Source organism: Hemiscyllium ocellatum (genome assembly GCF_020745735.1).
Source record: "Hemiscyllium ocellatum isolate sHemOce1 chromosome 27 unlocalized genomic scaffold, sHemOce1.pat.X.cur. SUPER_27_unloc_3, whole genome shotgun sequence".
NCBI lineage: Eukaryota > Metazoa > Chordata > Chondrichthyes > Orectolobiformes > Hemiscylliidae > Hemiscyllium > Hemiscyllium ocellatum.
Window position 1 is genome coordinate 9,199 of NW_026867498.1, and position 18,686 is coordinate 27,884.

The 18,686-nt window shown below is 47.6% G+C and overlaps 1 protein-coding gene and 1 pseudogene across 1 annotated transcript in view; one reads left to right on the forward strand and one right to left on the reverse strand.

The window, feature by feature from the left end:
* The window catches only part of LOC132807994 (zinc finger protein 485-like), a gene marked incomplete at its 3' end in the record, with an annotated part of 20,606 nt that continues 1,920 nt past the window's right edge, over positions 1 to 18,686 (reverse strand). The window contains exon 2 of the mRNA XM_060821885.1: positions 1 to 939. Within this exon, the coding sequence (XP_060677868.1) occupies positions 1 to 534 (534 nt within the window). The remainder of the gene's footprint in view (positions 940 to 18,686) is intronic.
* LOC132808053 (zinc finger protein 850-like) overlaps positions 11,591 to 18,686 on the forward strand; it is a 27,751-nt pseudogene continuing 20,655 nt past the window's right edge.

The window sequence follows — 18,686 nt, forward strand, 5'->3', positions numbered from 1 at the left end:
CCCGGTGTGGATCCGCTGGTGGCTCCGCAGGGAGGAGACGTGGGTAAAGGCTTTCCCGCATTTGGGGCAGCTGAAGGGCCTCTCCCCCGTGTGGACCCGCTGGTGCCTCAGCAGGGTGGAGGTGTTGGTAAAAGCCTTCCCACACTCAGGGCAGCTGAAGGGCCTTTCCCCCGCGTGGAAACGCCGGTGGGTCCGCAGGGTGGAGGAATACCTGAAGGCCTTCCCACACTCAGGGCAGCTGAACGGCCTCTCTCCTGTGTGGATCCGCCGATGGGCCAACAGGGCAGAGAAAAACATGAAGGCCTTCCCGCACTCGGGACAGCTGATGGGTTTTTCCCCCGTGTGGCCCCGCTGGTGGGCCAGCAGGTGGGAGGAATGTCTGAAGGCCTTCCCGCAGTCGGTGCAGGGGAATGGCCTCTCCCCAGTGTGACTGCGCCGATGAGTCTCCAGGGCAGATGGGACACGGAAGCCTTTCCCACAGTCCCCACACTTCCACGGATCCTCCATAGGGCGGGATTCCTCAGGTTTCTCCATGGCCACAGCTTCAGCTGCACACAAACACGTGTAGAGCCCCTCCCTGCCGTGAAATCCCCTTCGCTGGCTGTATAACTGTTTCAGGCTCCACACACAGTGCGCTCCAACAGTGGGGTCTCTTGTCCAGTCCCACTGATGCTGAAAACGTCTTCAAACAGGAACCAAAAAGCGTTGATCCCTCTCACAGAAATCACAGTCAAAAATTGTTGTGGTCCCGATGGATTGAGTGACTGTCAGACATTGACATCAAAGTGAGGACTGCAGACGCTGGAGAGTCAGTCAAAAAATGTGGCGCTGGAAAAACAGCAGGTCAGGCAGCGTCCGAGGAGCAGGAGAGTCAATGTTTTGGGCATAAGCCCTTCATCTGTTGATTTTGAAGCTTCAGTCTTCAGATTTTCAAATACTCTGCAAAAAGAGATTACAAAAGTCATCACTATCAGTGCAGGGGAGAAATTCAGAACAAGTAGAAATTCTACTTTCTGCAGAATATTCTTTTGCTGTTCCACAAAATTGAAAGCACCATCCCACTCTCCCTTCCCCTCTGTTCTCACTCCGCTCAAACACACTTCAGTCAAACTCTTCTGCTTCCCAGTCAGGAGAAAGTGAGGATTGCAGGGCTCTTCAGGGCTCACGCCTGAAACGTCGATTCTCCTGCTCCTTGGATGCTGCCTGACCTGCTGCGCTTTCCAGCAACACATTTTCAGCTGCTTCCAGTCAGGGCAAAACATGCTCTGAAAGTCCAGCCTTCACAACCACACGTCTGCTTTCACTGAAGACAATTAGAGTCACACAGCACAGAAACAGACCCTTTAGCTCAATCTGTCCGAGTTGACCAGATATCCTAAATTAATCTAGTCACATTTGCCATCATTCGGCCCCTATATGGGCCGGGTGCTGGCAGCTGGGACTAAATTGGGTTGGCAATCATGTGCAATAGAGCTAAGGAGAGGCTAATGGGAACAGAATTTTGAGGACAATTGGCTACCAGATGTACAGCACAGAAATCGTCCCTTCGGTCCAACTCATCCATGCTGATCAGATATCCTAAATCAATCTAGTCCCATTTGACAGCACGTGGCCCATATCCCACTAAACCCTTTCTATTCATATACCCAGCAAGATGCCTTTTAAATGCTGTAATTGTATCAGCCTCCACCACTTCCTCTGGCAGCTCATTCCTTACATAACACCACCCTCTGAATATAAGGGACCTTTTAAATCTCCTCCCACCCATAAACCTATTACCCTCTACTTCTGGACTCCCCCATTCCAGGGAAACGCCTTGTCTATTTATCCAATCCATGCCATTCATGATTTTATAGAAATCTGTAGGGTCACCCCTCAGCCTCTGGTACTCAAGAGAAAACAGCCCCATCCTGATCAGCTCAAACCCTGACAACATCCTTGCCAATCTTTTCTGAACCCTTTCAAGTTTCACAACATCCATGACATCCTTCCTACAGCAGAGAGACCAGTACTGCACACAATATTCCAAATGTGGCCTAACCAATGTCCTGGACAGCTACAACGTAATCTTCCCAAATCCTGTACTCAGACGATTGGGAAAGTTTTCAAAACCCACAAAAGACAACCGGGAAAACAATGAGGTATCAACACCGGGAGGAAGTGGAGAAGGGAAAGGAAGCCAAAAGTGCTGGAGCCAAGGCAGAGGAAGAACACAGGATGCACAGCCGGCTTGAAGCTGCATGTGCTGTTGCATTTACTTGTGGAAATCGGGTGCATTTTGAAAAGGAAAACAGAAAAGATATCTACTCCTCCCAATTCTGTCCTCCTCACCTGGGAATTATGTCCCATACCTGAGTTGACAGGATCTGCTCCCTCCCTGGATTCACTCCCGTTGCTACAAGTGAACAGATTTTCCCGCCCCAGGATTTGTCCAGACGGAGGGATTTTCATTCAGTGCCACTTCCGCGTTGTGACGTCACGGAAGGGGCGGGTGGGCGTGGCCAGGTCGGGCGCAGGCAGTGCGCCTGCGTTGTCCTGCACCGTTTGTTAATATTCATTTGATTAGATTACTTACAGTGTGGAAACAAGGCCCTTCGGCCCAACAAGTCCACACCGACCCGCCGAAGCGCAACCCACCCATACCCCTACATTTACTCAGTCAGTCGCCTGAGTCGGGAATTGAACCCGGGTCTCAAGCGCTGTGAGGCAGCAGTGCTAACCACTGTGCCACCGTTTGTTAATATTCATTTGCTTCAGAGAATCCCCACAGAGTGGGAGCAGGCCATTCGGCCCAACGAGTCCACACCGACCCTCTGAAGGGGAACCCACTCATACCCATTCCCCTACCGCTCTACATTACCCTGACAAATATACCTAACCTGCACATCCTCTCTTTGCTCTTCTTAACTCTCTCTTTAAATCCTTCCAAGGTGATCTGTAATTCTCTACCGCCTACTATGTACCATCTTGCTTCATCAATACATAAGCCTCATGGAACAGCATCATAAGACACAGAACTTATATCAAAAGATCAGTATCATGCAACTGATAGAATATATTGAACAAACTTAGATAGTCTTCATCTCTTAGAATGGGTGCGGGCTTTGGTTCATTAATATGTAACAATGTTCTTGAGATGACTTAAGGTTTTATTAAAAAAAAGACATCCCCGCTCAGACAATGCATTAAAGGTGTGAGATTTGAGTCTGTCAGTATTCCAATCTTGAATCAGACTGGTTCTGTTTCCAAAGTTGGAATTTGTAAAATATTACATGGATTGACTGCCTGCAGATTGTGTGCTTTTTGAACAAAATTGAATGTATCTGCAAATATAATTCTGCCAATACAATTTCAACCTATAGAGTAGTGTGTGTGTGTGTGTGTGCATGAGAAAGTGAGTGTTTGTGCAGGTGAGTTTGTGTGTGAGAGTGCGCAGAAGTGTGTGTGCATGTTTGGGAAAGTGAGAGTGTGATGGAGTATGAGGCTGTGAGTGTGAGAGAGTGTTGAGGAGTGTGTGTGTGTCTGTCTGAGATAGAGTATGTGTGTGAGAGAGACGCTTAATAAAGGCAAGGGGTTGTACAGATAATGGTTGGGCCATGAGTCGTTGTAGAACAGACACACATAATTGGGGGGGGGGGGGGGGGGGTTCAGGTACTTAGTTCTTTGGAAGTTGCATCACAGCTAGACAGGGTGGTTTTCAGACGGCATGTCGCAACATTGCCTTCATTGTTCACACCACTAAGTACAGGGGTTGGGACATCATGTTGAGGTTGTACAGGATGTTGGTGAGGCCACTTTCAGAGTACTGAGTACAGTTCTGGTGACCCTGTATTAAGAAGAATACTGTTAGAGAGGGTTTAATAAAGATTTACCAGGATGTTGTAAGGACTGGAGGGTTTGAGGTATAAGGAGAAGCTGGTACTTTATTCACTGGAGCACAGGAGGTTGGGGGCTGACCTCATTGAGATTGATAAAATCATGAGGAGTGGAGGTAAGGTGAACATAAAATGGCTCTTGTTTAGTGTAGGGGAACTCGAAACTCGGGGGGCATTTTTTTTAAATGTGAGGAGAGAGATTTGAAAGGAACCGGAGGGGCAACATTTTGAGAAAGGGTGATTTGCATGTGGAATGAACTTGCTGAGGATGTGGTAGTTGCAGCTACAATTACAACATTGAAACAGCATTTGGATGGGTATATGAATAGAAAGGTTTAGAGGGAAATGGGCCAAATGCAGGCAAGTGAGACTGGTTTAGTTTGGAATCCTGGTGTGGATGGACGAATTGTGGAAGTGGGCCATTCAGCCCATCTATTTCACTCCGACCCTCTGAACAGTATCCCACCCATACCCAACCCCTTACTCCGTATTTCCCATGGCCAATCCACCCTAACCTGTACATCCCTGGTCACTATGGGTAACTTAGCACGGCCAATTCTCCCTAACCTACACTCTAATCTATAAATTACCTTCTCAAGAATGTAATTTAAGTGCAGAGCTTTTCTAAGAAAAATGTCAGTTTGACTCAACATTGGGACACAGACGAAATTCACACCTATTGTCTCTACTTATAAACAGGGCAACGTCTCTTCGAAATGTAGATTCATTTAGATATAACTGCGTCACTTTACATCTTAAGATATCCCTTTGAATGTGCCACATCCCTTTGAAATGTAATCTCGTCCATTTACATCTCTGTATTTGCGGAAATACCCGGTAAAATGTCCATGTCCCTTTAAAATGCAGATTTCCCCCTTTAGCAAAGAGGCCGTTCCGTTAGATGTCGGAATATGTGTTTAAATGGAGCCGTGAGCTTTCCCAATGTAGACAGGGCTCCTCGTTTGCTGTTTTGCTGACACTGGCAAGCATGCGCACTGCGTTGCTGACACTGGCAAACATGCGCAGTATGCTCTATGGGGATGTTGGTGTTCCTGACAGATTTTAAGTGTCCAAATGCCAACAGGGGAAAAAAGAGCCACAATTTTTTTTTCTGGCGGCTCGATATTTTATTTCTTTAGCATTTTGTCTGTCTGCTCAACTTTTGTATGTCGTTTCCCCTTGTTGTGGGGGCAAGGCACCAAGACCAGAACTGGAGGGCACAGGTTTAGGGTGAGAGGGGAAAGATTTCTGAGGCTCCGAAGGGGCAATCCTTTCACACAGAGGGGGTATGTGTATGGAATGAACTGTCAGATGTGGTGGGGGCTGGTACAATTACATCATCTGGATGGGGATATGAATAGGAAACATTCAGAGGGATAAGAGACGACATGCTGGCATCTGGTCGACGTAGACTGAAGGGTTTGTTTCTGTGCTCTACAGCTCTGTGACTCTATTTTTAGATAGTATGGAAAATAAAGAGCATGAAAGCATGGGAAGTGTTAGAGCATGGAGACCATTTCCAGTTCATAGAGTCATAGAGAGATGTACAGCATGGAAACACACCCTTCGGTCCAACTAGTCCATGCCGACCAGATATCCCAACCCAATCTAGTCTCACTTGCCAGCACCCGGCCCATATCCCTCCAACCCCTTCGTATTCATATACCCATCCAAATGCCTCTTAAATGTTGCAATTGTACCAGCCTCCACCACTTCCTCTGGCAGCTCATTCCATACATGTACCACTCTCTAAATGAAAAGGTTGCCCCTTAGGTCTCTTTAATATTTTTCCCCTCTCACCCTAAACCTATGCCCTCTAGTTCTGGACTCCCCAGGGAAAAGACTTTGCCTATTTATCCTATCCATGCCCCTCATAATTTTGTAAACCTCTATAAGGTCACCGCACCCCCCCAAGCCTCTGACGCACCAGGGAATCAGCCCCAGCCTGTCCCATAGCTCAAATCCTCCAACACTGGCAACATCCTTGTAAATCTTTTCCGAAGTCTTTCACGTTTCACAACATCTTTCCGATAGGAAGGAGACCAGAATTGCATGCAATATTCCAACAGTGGCCTAAGCAATGCCCTGCACAACTGCAACATGACCTCCCAACTACTATACTCAATACTCTGACCAATAAAGGAAAGCATACCAAACGTCTTCTTCACTATCTTATCTCCCTGTGACTCCACTTTCAAGGAGCTATGAACCTGCACTCCAAGGTCTCTTTGTTCAGCTACACTCCCTAGGACCTCACCATCAAGTGTATAAGTCCTGCTAAGATTTGCTTTCACAAAATGCAGCACCTCGCATTTATCTGAATTAAACTCCATCTGCCACTTCTCAGCCCATTGGCCCATCTGGTCCAGATCCTGTTGTAATCTGAGGTAACTCTCTTCGCTGTCCACTACAGTTGCAAAGGATAGTGGAACACTCTTACACCAATTAGCAGAGTAAGGTTGAGGCTGAAAGGTCACTATGGCAAGATGAGATAACACAGTTAGTAACGTTAGCCTCATCTGCTAACTATCATTATTGGGACAATAAATATTTGGGACATGACATTAAATATCTAATTGTTAGTGAGTAGAGTCAGCCTGCTTGAAACTACTGACAATAAATATCTAATCATGACATTAGGAAAATATTAAGTAGGGTCTAGAATGAAAGACCGTTGTTGCAAAAGCTGACATTAAATCTCCAACCGAGACATTGGAATAACATGAAGTAGAATGTACAACTAAAGAGATAATGGGAACTAACATCACTGGCTTATTGTGTAGCTAGACTGAGGTACGTTGATAAATATAGTTGGACATGCTGATAAGCTAACACAAACATGATTAAAAAAAGATATTTTAAAACTGCAGACCCTGAGGTTTGTGGGCATTCGAGAATCTGCTTTTCGAGTGTCATGGTCTTTTTGTTTGCAAATAAACGACCTACTTCTTGAAGAACTCTCTGCGTCTCCTGGTCGTTCTCTACATTTTATCCACGACAACAGTCGGAACCAATTTCATGGTAATAGGAGAAAAAAGACTGGGGGGGACAGAGGGTGGGGTGAGAGAAAGACTGGGGGTGCTGGACAGAGGGTGGGGTGAGAGAAAGACTCGGGGGGACAATGGTGGTGTGATTTTTAACTTCGTACACCCCAGTCCAACACCGGCATCTCCAAATCGGGGACATAGTTCTTTGAAAGTTGCATCATTGCTGGACAGGGTGGTGAAGGAGGCGTTTGGCACACTTGCCTTCATTGTTCACACCGTTCAGTGTAGGAATTGGGACATCACATTGAGGTTGTACAGGATATTGGTGAGACCACGTGTAGAGTACTGAGTACACTTCTGGTCACCCGATTGACGACCACAAGTTGACTGGTGACCTTATTTCGATTTATAAAGTCATGGGGCGTGTAGGAAAGGTAAATATCACAGGGGGGAAGAAAGGGTGGATCTCCCCTTTTTTTTACTTCTCTTGGCACTTGGACACAAATTCTGTCAGTAACAGCAGCATCACCAGAGAGCATACTGCGCGTGCTCCTCGCCGCACGCATCGCGACTTTCTTTTGGTGGGCCAATCGGAAGCCCTGGAGGACCGGAAGGATATAGGTCCTCCTGCCAATCAGAGCCTTCCTGTTGTCTGAATGCAGAAGCTGGAACACGAGCTTCGGAAGGTTCTGCTCCTCTCTCTGAATGAAGATTGAGTTTGTTCCAGACTGCAACCTCCTTACTCCGCCAGTACACCACTCTCTTCTCAACTCCTTTTTCATTTTTTTTTCATTCTGGGCTTCAATTTTTGACTTGCACCAACCGAACGGAAAGGGAAATGAATCCACGAAGTGGACAGAATCTGGAAAAGGTTTTCATAAACAGAGAGTGGTTCATGTATGGAATGAATGTCCAGAGGAAGTGGTGGATGCACGAACAGATGCAACCTTTAAAAGACATTTGGATAAGTACATGAATAGGAAAGGTGCGGGGGGATATGGGCCAAACATTGGCAAGTGGCACTGAAACATAGTCAGCATGGAATAGTAGGGCTGAAGGGTCCGTTTCTGTGCTGTCTAACTAACTGTTCTGTCGTGGTCTTAAAACTTTCATGCCTTCCACTTTAAACGTGGTTATTGTACCTGCATCCAACACATAAACCACTGTCAACAAAAAAGAAAACCTCATCCGCACAACATAAAAATCCTCACTCTGTGGTTCAAAAAACAGATGAACTCAGCATTGGATATATTCAATGACCCCCTAACTGCAGGATGACATCCCCACTGCTAATCCCAGTTCATCTTCCGAATATACCACTTGCCTTGCTGATTGCTTGTGCATCTGTCTGATGACTGGTGGAGAAGGACGCTGAGGCCCCTTTGTACATCCATGCATCATTCCTGATGAAGGGCTCGGGCCTGAAATGTCGACTCTCCCACTCCTCCAATACTGCCTGTTCTGCTGTGCTTTTTCAGCCCCACACTTTTAGACTCTGATTCCAGCATCTGCAGGTCTCACTTTCTGCACATCGGACGCTGAGGTTTAACCTTTATAAGGGGCAAGGTCTTTCCCCAGGGTAGGAGAGTCCAGAACTAAAGTGGCATAGATTTTAGGTGAGTGGGGAAAGGGACATGAGGGACAACCTTTTCACACAGAGGGTGGTGCATGTATGGAACGAACTGCCAGAGGAAGTGGTGGAGGCTGGAACAGGTACAACATTTAAAACCCATCTTGATGGGTACATGAATAGGAAGAGATTAGAGGGATATCTGGGCAAATGAGACCAGGTTAATTTCGGATATTTGGTCAGCATGGACGTGTTTGGCTGGAGGGTCTGTTTCTGTGCTGTTATCCGGGAATTGTCTCTGGTGAATGCAGAAGTCTGGTTGGACTTTCAGAGCAGCTTTCCAAGATGGGTTGCCCTTACTGGGAGCAAAAGACGTTACAATGAAGTATTTCGTTTGTGAGACAGCAACTGAGTGAGTGAGTACATCTGGGAGTTTGGTGGAAAGTGGGAATTTATTGCACGGTGGGGATGAAGCCCTACCCTACCCTACCCTACCCAGGATGAGACCAGGCCTTGAGTTGAGGAGAGTAGATTTAGGACAGAGATGAGGAGGAACTGCTTTTCCCAGAGAGTAGTCAATCTATGGAATTCCCTGCCCAAGGAAGCAGTAGAGGCATCTTCATTAAGAATATTCAAAACACAGTGGAATGGGTATTTGCATGGTATGGGAATTAAGGGTAGTTGGGACAATGCAGGGAGGAGGATCTCAGATGACGCATATATCAGCCATGATCATAATGAATGGTGGAGCAGGTTCGATGGGCCAAATGGCCAACTACTACTTCTTTTACTATGAAACTCTAACCCTGCATTTCCCATGGCTACCCCATCTAACCTTCACATGCCTGTACATTATGGACAATTTAGCATGGCCAATCCAAATCAAGGCCGGTGAGCAATGTAGTGATGTGGAAAATGAACATCAGAAACGATAGAAAGGGACAAGGTGAGTAAATGTACCAGCAATCAAAACCGGATTCTGAAGATCACAAAACGTGAAACTAAAAACGATGTATCTGAATGTGTGGTGCATTGTAACAAAATTGACTGCACACATTGAAGAGAATAATTATGATCTGAGACTCCTTACAGAGGCATGGCTTCAGGATGACAAGGATTGCATCCTGACTATCAAGGTGACAGTCAAATGGGAAGCGAGGTGAAGGTAGAGGCTTGGCGCTGCTCATCAAAGCACTGATCACAGGGAAATCTAGTGTTAGCTTGGATTCAGGTCCTGATTTCTCTGTCCTCTGATGTCCCTGTACCCACAGAGTAAGATATTGGTCTGTTCTGCTCTGCTGGATTTCTGCTGAAGCTTTGACCCCCACCCCTACACCTTCTGGAACAATAAAACATTCAGTCAATTAAGACCCAAGCCACAATCCCCAGCCTGTCAACCATCCAGACACACAGTGTAGTCCGAGCTGGGACTTATGATTTATAACAGCTATGATTTATAAAAATATTTACGCCAGCAGAATTAAAGCATCCATTATCAAATAGACATCGGGATATACAGCACGCAATAGACTTTACTCTGTCTCATTCACACACATAAACATGTACATCCATGGGAGTGAATTTGTATTTGCAGAATTATATTTGCAGATACATTCTATTTTTCTCAAAATATGCACAACCTGCAGGCTGTTCAATCAGTTTGACCTATACTGATAACTTCAGGGATTTCTGAACTTGGACAGCAAAGACCCTTTGTTCCTCAGCACTCTGTAGGGATCTACTATTTATTACTTCCTTCCTTCTCTTATTAAATTTCGCAGAATGCCTGGAGATTAAATTCCATAGTTCTGCCCCATTTACTAGCTGATAGATATCAGAGTGTAGCCAGAGACCATCCTCCTCCATAGGAACAATACAACCTTTCCAGCGTTTATTCCTGGACAGAGGAGGCAGTGTTTTCTCCAGCTGAGCAGTGTGTTTGTTAGCATGTCCAACTATATTAATCAAAAGTTCCTCACGCTAGCTACACAATAACCAGTGATGTTAGTTCCCATTATCTCTTTATTTGTGCCCTCACAGTTTTTCCTACATTCTACTTAATGTTATTCTAATGTCACAGTTGGAGATTTAATGTCAGCTTTTGCAACAACGGTCTTGCATTCCAGACCCTACTTAATATTTTCCTAATGTCATGATTAGATATTTATTATCAATAGTCTCAAGCAGGCTGACTCTACTCATTATTAATTAGATATTTGATGTCATGTCCCAAATATTTATTGTTCCAATCCTGTCAATCATATTTAGCAGGTGAGGCTAACTTTACTGACTGTTATCTCATCTTGCCATAGTGACCTTTCAGCCTCAACCTTACTCTGCTAATTGGTGTAAGAGCTTTCCACGATCCTTTGCAACAAATTGGCAGTAGTCTCCATGTTCTAACCCTTCCCATGCTTTCATGCTCTTTATTTTCCACACTATCTAAAGATAGACTCAGAGTTGTAGAGCACAGAAACAGACCCTGCGGTCCACGCTGACCAGATGTCCCAATTAATCTAGTGATCCATTTGTCAGCATGTCGCCCCTTACCCCTCTGAATCTTTCCTATCCATATCCGCATTCAGATGCATTTTAAATACTGTAATTGTACCAGCCTCCACCACTTCCTCTGGCAGCTCATTCCATACACATACCACCCTCTGTGCGAAAGGATTGCCCCTTAGAACCCTCAGAAATCTTTCCCCTCTCACCCTAAACCTATGCCCTCCAGTTCTGATCTCGGTGCCTTGCCCCCACAACAAGGGGAAAGGACATCCAAAAGTTGAGCAGCCACACAAAATGCAAAAGGAATAAAATATCGAGCCAAAGGCAAAACAAATTGTGGCTCTATCTTTTCACCCCGTTGGCATTTGGACACTTAAAATCTGTCAGGAACACCAACATCCCCAGAGAGCATACTGCGCATGTTTGCTGGTGTCAGCAACGCAGTGCGCATGCTGGCCAGTGTCAGCAAAACACTGAGCATGCTCATTGCTGGACGCAAAAAAGGCGCGAGACTTTTTTTTTGGTTGGCCAATAGGCAATGTTGGAGGACTGGAAGGAGTCTGGTCCTCCTGCCAATCAGAGTCAGCCCATTGTCTGAATGCGGAAGTTGGACTCTGAACTTCTCAAGCTGCAGCTCCTGATCCTCTCTCTCTGAATAAAGATAGAGCTTTACCCAGACTGCACATTCCTTCCTCTGTCCCAGATCTGTGAGTACGGCACTCTCTTATCTCGCCCCCTTTTCCATTTCTTTTTCATTCTGGGGTTCAGTTGTTGACTTGCAGCAACTGAAAGGAAAGAGTGAATTCGGCAGGGACAGACTCCGGAAACGTTGATCCAGGTCTGTATCTCAATTGGCAAAATAGTTAGGCAGGAGGCATCAGATGGTGGAGAAGTCGACGAATCGGTTGTAACCCTTCTTCAGGGCTGGGGCTGGGTGCAGAAGCTGCAGAGAAAAGGGGGTGGGGATGAAGTGGGAAAAGGTCAAGACAGTTAGAGGGTACGACCTGGTTGGTCAATCGGAGGAATGAATCTTGTTGGTGGCAGGGAGGAGGGCGGGGATGGGAATGGAGTCAGGGAATGGAGAGGGAGGTTTTTTTGAAATTGGAAAACTCATCGTTGAGTCCTTCGGGCTGCAGGCTGCCCGGAAGATGAGGAGTTGTCCCTCCAATTTGCAGTTAGATTTGTTGTGGCAATGGAGGAGGCCAAAGATGGTCATGTCAGAAAGGGGGTGGGAAGGAAATTGGAATGGGTGGTTACTGAGAGGTCTGGTCGCCCTCTGCGGGCATAGCTGCGATGCTCAGCGAATCGTTCCCCAAGTTTGCACTCGCTCTCCGATATAGAGAAGACCGCAATGGCAAATGCAGTACCACAATATGAAGTTATAGCCTTGGCTGTGGAAAAAAACCGCAAAAAGGAAGTGCATTGTTTAAATGGAGATGTATTTGAATGTGGAGAAAGTGAGAACTGCAGATGCTGGAGATCAGGGTCAATCATCGTGGTACTGGAAGAGCACGGTAGGTTCGGCAGCATCCGAGGAGCAGGAGAGTTGACATTTTGGACCTGAGCCCTTTATCAGGAATGATGTGTGGATGGACAAAGAGGCCTCAGCATCCTTCTACACCAGTCACTGTCATTTGTCAGACAGGTATAGCAAGCAATCAGCAAGGCAAGTGGTATATTAGCAAGAGGAGAAAGCGAGGACTGCAGATGCTGGAGATCAGAGCCGAAAATGTGTTGCTGGAAAAGTGCAGCAGGTCAGGCAGCATCCAAGGATCAGGAGAATCCACGTTTCGGGCATGAGCCCTTCTTCAGGAATGAGGAAAGTGTGCCAAGCAGGCTAAGATAAAAGGAAGGGAGGAGGGACTTGGGGGAGGGACGTTGGAAATGCGATAGGTGGAAGGATGTTAAGGTGAAGCTGATAGGCCGGAGTGGGAGAGGGGGTCGGGGGTCGGGGTGGAGAGGTCAGGAAGAAGATTGCAGGTTGGGCAGGTGGTGCTGAGTTCGAGGGTTGGGACTGAGACAAGGTGGGGGGAGGGAAAATGAGAAAACTGGGGCTCAAGGGCAGAGGAGCGGGAAGTGGTCCAACTAGTCATGGAGATGTACAGCTTAGAAACAGACCCTTCGATCCAACCTGTTAATGCCAACCGGATATCCCAACCCAATCTCATCCCAACTGCCAGCATTTGGCCCATATCCCTTCAAACCCTTCCTATTCATACACCTGTCCAGATGTCTTTTAAATGTTGCAATTGTACTGGCCTCCACCATTTCCTCTGGCAGCTCATTCCATACACGTAATACCCTCTGTGTGAAAAAGTTTCACCTCAGATCTCATTTGTATCTTTTCCCCTCACCCTAAACATATGCCCTCTAGTTCTGGACTCATTTCCCCCCAACCCCCTCCCCTGGATAAGTCTTTGTCTATTTATCCTATCCATGCCCTTCATGATTTTATAGGTTACTCCTTAGCCTCCAACGCTGAGGGGAAACAGCCCTCGCCTCCCTATCGATCACATCCTCCAACCCTGGCAACATCCTTGTAAATTTTTTCTGAACACTTTGAAGTTTCCCAACATCTTATCAATACTAAGGAAACCAGAATTGCACACAATATTCCAAATGTGGCCTAACCAATGTCCTGTACAGCCACAACATAACTTCCCAAATCCTATACTCAGAGGATTGGGGAAGTTTTCAAAACCTACAAAAGACAACTGGGAAAGAATGGAGGAACAAACTAAAACTTTGAGGGTCAGCTTGGAGGCATCAAGGTCTCAGGACAGGGGGTGGGGATGACCCCAGCTATGGGCCACATACCAGAAAATGGGACTAGATTGATTTAGGATATCTGGTCAGTACAGGCGTGTTGGACAGAAGGGTCTGTTTCTGTGCTGTACATCTCTATGACTCTGGCTTTCCACTAACTTTTGCCACGTCAATAGGTTCACTTTCTCTCTAATGTCGGCGTTAATGCCTTGACGTCTCATTTTGCTCCCACCTTCCTGGGGACGTTAACCATCTTGTGTCTGGTCCTTGCTCAAGAAGCTGAGAGGCAGGTTCACCCTGAATTGACACACTTTTTTTTGCTTCCCAAAATCAGACCTGCTCACTCTCAGCAGGATCCCAGTGTTGGGAAAGATATTAACTTTCATGTGGAGGTATCCAAAGTTCAGAGAGATGTCAGTCTTGACATTTTTGCTTTTTCTGTCCCTGTAAGATCCTGAATCAGCACCTTCAGGGGAATTAGTTAGAGCGGAGTGAGAACAGAGGGGGAGGGAGAGTGGGATGGTGCTTTCAATTTTGTGGAATAACAAAAGAAAAGAATTGCTTGTTCAGAATTTCTACCCTGCACTGACAGTGATGACTTTTGTAATCTATTCTGACAGAACTTTTGAAGATTTGAAGAGGGAAGTTTTAAAATCAACAGATGAAGGGCTTATAACCGAAACATTGACCCTCCTGCTCCTCGGATGCTGCCTGACTCCCCTGTGATTTTCCAGTGCCACATTTTTCGACTGACTCTCCAGCATCTCCGGTCCTCACTTTGATGTCAATGTCTAACAGTCACTCAGTCCACTGGGGCCAGCAAAGATTTTCGACCGTGATTTCTGAGAGAGGAATCAAAGCTTTTTGGTTCCTGTCTGAGTATGTTTTCAGCATCAGTGGGACTGGACGAGAGACCCCACTGTTGCAGCGCACTGTGTGAGGAGCCTGAAACAGTTATACGGCCTGGAAAGGGAATTTCACGGCAGGGAGGGGCTCTACACGTGTTTGTGTGCAGCTGAAGCTTTGGCCATGGAGAAACCCGAGGAATCCCGCCCTGTGGAGAAACCGTGGAAGTGTGGGGACTGTGGGAAAGGCTTCCGTGTCCCGTCTGCCCTGGAGATTCATCGGCGCGGTCACACCGGGGAGAGGCCATTCCCCTGCACCGACTGTGGGAAGGCCTTCAGACATTCCTCCCACCTGCTGGCCCACCAGCGGGTCCACACGGGGGAAAGGCCCTTCAGCTGCACTGAGTGTGGGAAGGCCTTCAGCAGATCCTCCACCCTGCTGATCCACCAGCAGGTCCACACCGGGGAGAGGCCGTACATCTGCTCTCAGTGCGGGAAGGCCTTTACCCAGTCCTCCCACCTGCTGACCCACCGGCGTGTCCACACGGGGCAGAGGCCCTTTAGCTGCCCCGAGTGTGGGAAGGCCTTTACCCACGTCTCCACCCTGATGAGGCACCAGCGTGTCCACACCGGGGAGAGGCCGTTCACCTGCTCTCAGTGTGGGAAGGGCTTCATCTGCTCCTCCCAACTGCGGAGCCACCAGCGGGTCCACATGGGGCAGAGGCCCTTCAGCTGCCCCGAGTGTGGGAAGGCCTTCAGCAGATCTTCCTCCCTGCGGAGACACCAGCGTGTCCACACCGGGGAGAGGCCGTTCAGCTGCCCCGAGTGTGGCAAGGCCTTCAGCACATCTTCTGCCCTGCTGACCCACCAGCGGATCCACACCGGGGAGAGGCCTTACACCTGCTCTCAGTGCGGGAAGGGCTTCACCTGCTCCTCCAACCTGCGGACGCACCAGCGAGTTCACGTGCCATCGCAGGGGGATTGAAGGAGTGACGGCCGAGTCCCATTATCGATTGGATTATCAACCCGGTTCCGGGGACTCCCGGGTTTGAATCCCGCCACGACAGATGGCAGAATTGGTATTCGGTCAGAAATGTGGAATTCGGAATCTAACGATGAGACCATTTCAGGGAGGGGGTGGTAGGGGGAGAAAGGCCCCATCTGATTCCCTCTCTCCCTTGTTAGGGAAGAGAACTGCCATTGTGGGAAAGGATACACTCAAGTCGTTCCAGCTGCATCCTTTACTCGGTCTTGCCTACACGTGACTCCAGACCCACAGCAGTCTGGTTGACTCTACACTTCCCCTTCCTGGCAAAGGAGCGGGGAGAAACTTACTTGGAGACAGGGTATGGGTTGAAATTGCTGAGTGAGGCAATACTTCCTCCGGGTTATGGCTGTACCAAGGATCCAATTTCAAAGGGACAGCTTGGTGCTGACCAATAGTAAAGACAGTGAGGGGGGTGGGGGGCATGGGGGGAACAGGGGAGGTGTGGTGTGTGCACTTTCACCTTGAGCTGTTCAAAAAGCAACTACTTTTTCTCTGCCTCTTTGCTGGGGGGATCTGAAACTGTAACAAAGTTGGGTTGCAATAAAGGTTACCTGAACTTACCACCGGGCTCAGACTCTCATTGAAAGCTATGAGCTCCAAGAGGTTTTTGTTTTAAAGCTGCTCATTTCTTTCAGCCTCCTGCACTAAGTTTAGAACATAGAACAATCCAGCGCAGAACAGGCCCTTCGGCCCTCGATGTTGCGCTGACCTATGAACTATTCTCAGCTCGTCCCCTACACTATCCCAAAATCATCCATGCGCTTATCTAAGGATTGTTTAAATCTCCCTAATGTGGCTGAGTTGACTACCTTAGCAGGTAGGGCATTCCACGCCCTTACCACTCTCTGTGTAAAGACCTTGCCTCTGACATCTGTCTTAAATCCATCACCCCTCAATTTGTAGTTATGCCCCCTCGTACAAGCTAACGTCATCACCCTAGGAAAAAGTCTTTCTCTGTCTACCCTATCAAATCCTCTCATCATCTTTTATGTCTCTATCAAATCCCCCCTTAACCGCCTTCTTTCCAATGAGAAAAGACCCAAGTCTCTCAGCTCGAAATGTCGACTCTCTTGCTCCTTGGATGCTGCCTGACCTGCTGCGCTTTTCCAGCAACACATTTTCAGCTCATCAATATATAAGCCTCATGGAACAGCGTCATAAGACACAGAACTTATATCAAAAGATCAGTGTCATGCAACTGATAGAATATATTGAACAAACTTAGATAGCCTTCATCTCTTAGAATGGGTGTGGGCTTTGGTTCATTAATATGTAACAATGTTCTTGAAATGACAAGGTTTTATAAAAGAAAGGCATCTCCGCTCAGACAATGCATTAAAGGTGTGAGATTTGAGTCTGTCTGTATTCCAATCTTGAATCAGACTGGTTCTGTTTCCAAAGTCGGAATTTGTAAAATATTACATGGATTGACTGCCTGCAGATTGTGTGCTTTTTGAACAAAATTGAATGTATCTGCAAATATAATTCTGCCAATACAATTTCACCCCAAAGAGTAGTGTGTGTGTGTGTGTGTGTGTGTGTGTGCATGAGAGAATGAGAGCGTGTGCATGTGAGTTTGTGTGTGTGTGCGCAGAAGTGTGTGTGTGCATGCTTGGGAAAGTGAGAGTGTGATGGAGTATGAGGCTGCGAGTGTGAGAGTGTTGAGGGGTGTGTATTCTGTCTGAGTGAGAGAGTATGTGTGTGAGAGAGAGGCTTATTAAAAGCAAAGGGTTGCATTTTTGCTAAAACAAGGACTTGTACAGATAATGATCGGACAATGAGTCGTGTTATAGAATAGACAGACATGGGGTGGGGGTGTTCAGGTACATAGTTCTTTGGAGGTTGCATCACTGGTAGACAGGGTGGTTAAGGCGGCGTTTTGCAACATTGCCTTCATTGTTCACACCACTGAGGAGAGGGGTTGGGACATCATGTTGAGGTTGTACAGGATGTTGGTGAGGCCACTTTCAGAGTACTGAGTACAGTTCTGGTGACCCTGTATTAGGAAGAATACTATTAGTGAGGGTTTAATAAAGATTTACCAGGATGTTGTAAGGACTGGAGGGTTTGAGTTATAAGGAGAGGCTGGGACTTTATTCACTGGAGCACAGGCGGTTGGGGGTTGACCTCGTTGAGATTGATAAAATCATGAGGAGTGGAGGTAAGGTGACTAGAAAATGGCTCTTGCTTAGCGTAGGGGAACTCAAAACTAAGGGGGGCATTTTTTTAAATGTGAGGAGAGAGATTTAAAAGGAAGCGGAGGGGCAACATTTTGAAAGAGGGTGAGTTGCATGTGGAATGACCTTGCTGAGGATGTGGTCGATGCAGGTACAGTGACAACATTGAAACAGCATTTGGATGGGTACATGAATAGAAAGGTTTAGAGGGAAATGGGCCAAATGCAGGCAAGTGGGATGTGGGAATATGTGTTTAAATGGAGCGGTGAGCTTTCCCAATGTAGACAGGGCTCCTCGAAACGTGGCAGTGTCCCCCCCTGCAGCTGCAGAGCGAGACAGGAGAGTTTGTTTTTGTGAATGAGCAGTTGTAGCGCGAGGTGGCTGTTGCTTGGTGACGGTGAGGCTCCCCCGGCCCCGCCCATCCCCCCGTGCAGACGTCACGCGGGGGCGAAGGCGGTTGGGAGGAGAAGTCGCTCGAGCGAGGAAGCGGCGGGAGGGCGGCCGTTAGGAAAATGGCGCCGTGCGGCCCGGGGCAGACACCCGGCACTGGCCGCCGCCGCCGCCTTCCTGGCGCAGCTGCTGTGTCACGGCCACACCGGCCGGCTGTACAGCAGCCAGGAGCCGGTGAACATTCTGGAGGCGGATGGGGTTAAGGACCTGCTTGGGAACTGGTCGGGCGCCTGGGTGGTGGAGTTCTACTGGTCGTGGGGCGGCCCCTGTGTCAACTATGGGGCCACCTGGAAGGTACTGGGCCCGGGAGGTGAAAGGTGAGGCAGGTTGTGGGGGGGACGGAGGGGAAGGAATGTGGGGCCTGTCCTGTCATAGTCACATTTTACACTCACTTTCCATCTGCTTTTACTGGCGCTTGTGCTGTTTACTCCTCGCTGTGTGTTTAATCCTTGTGCTGTTTACC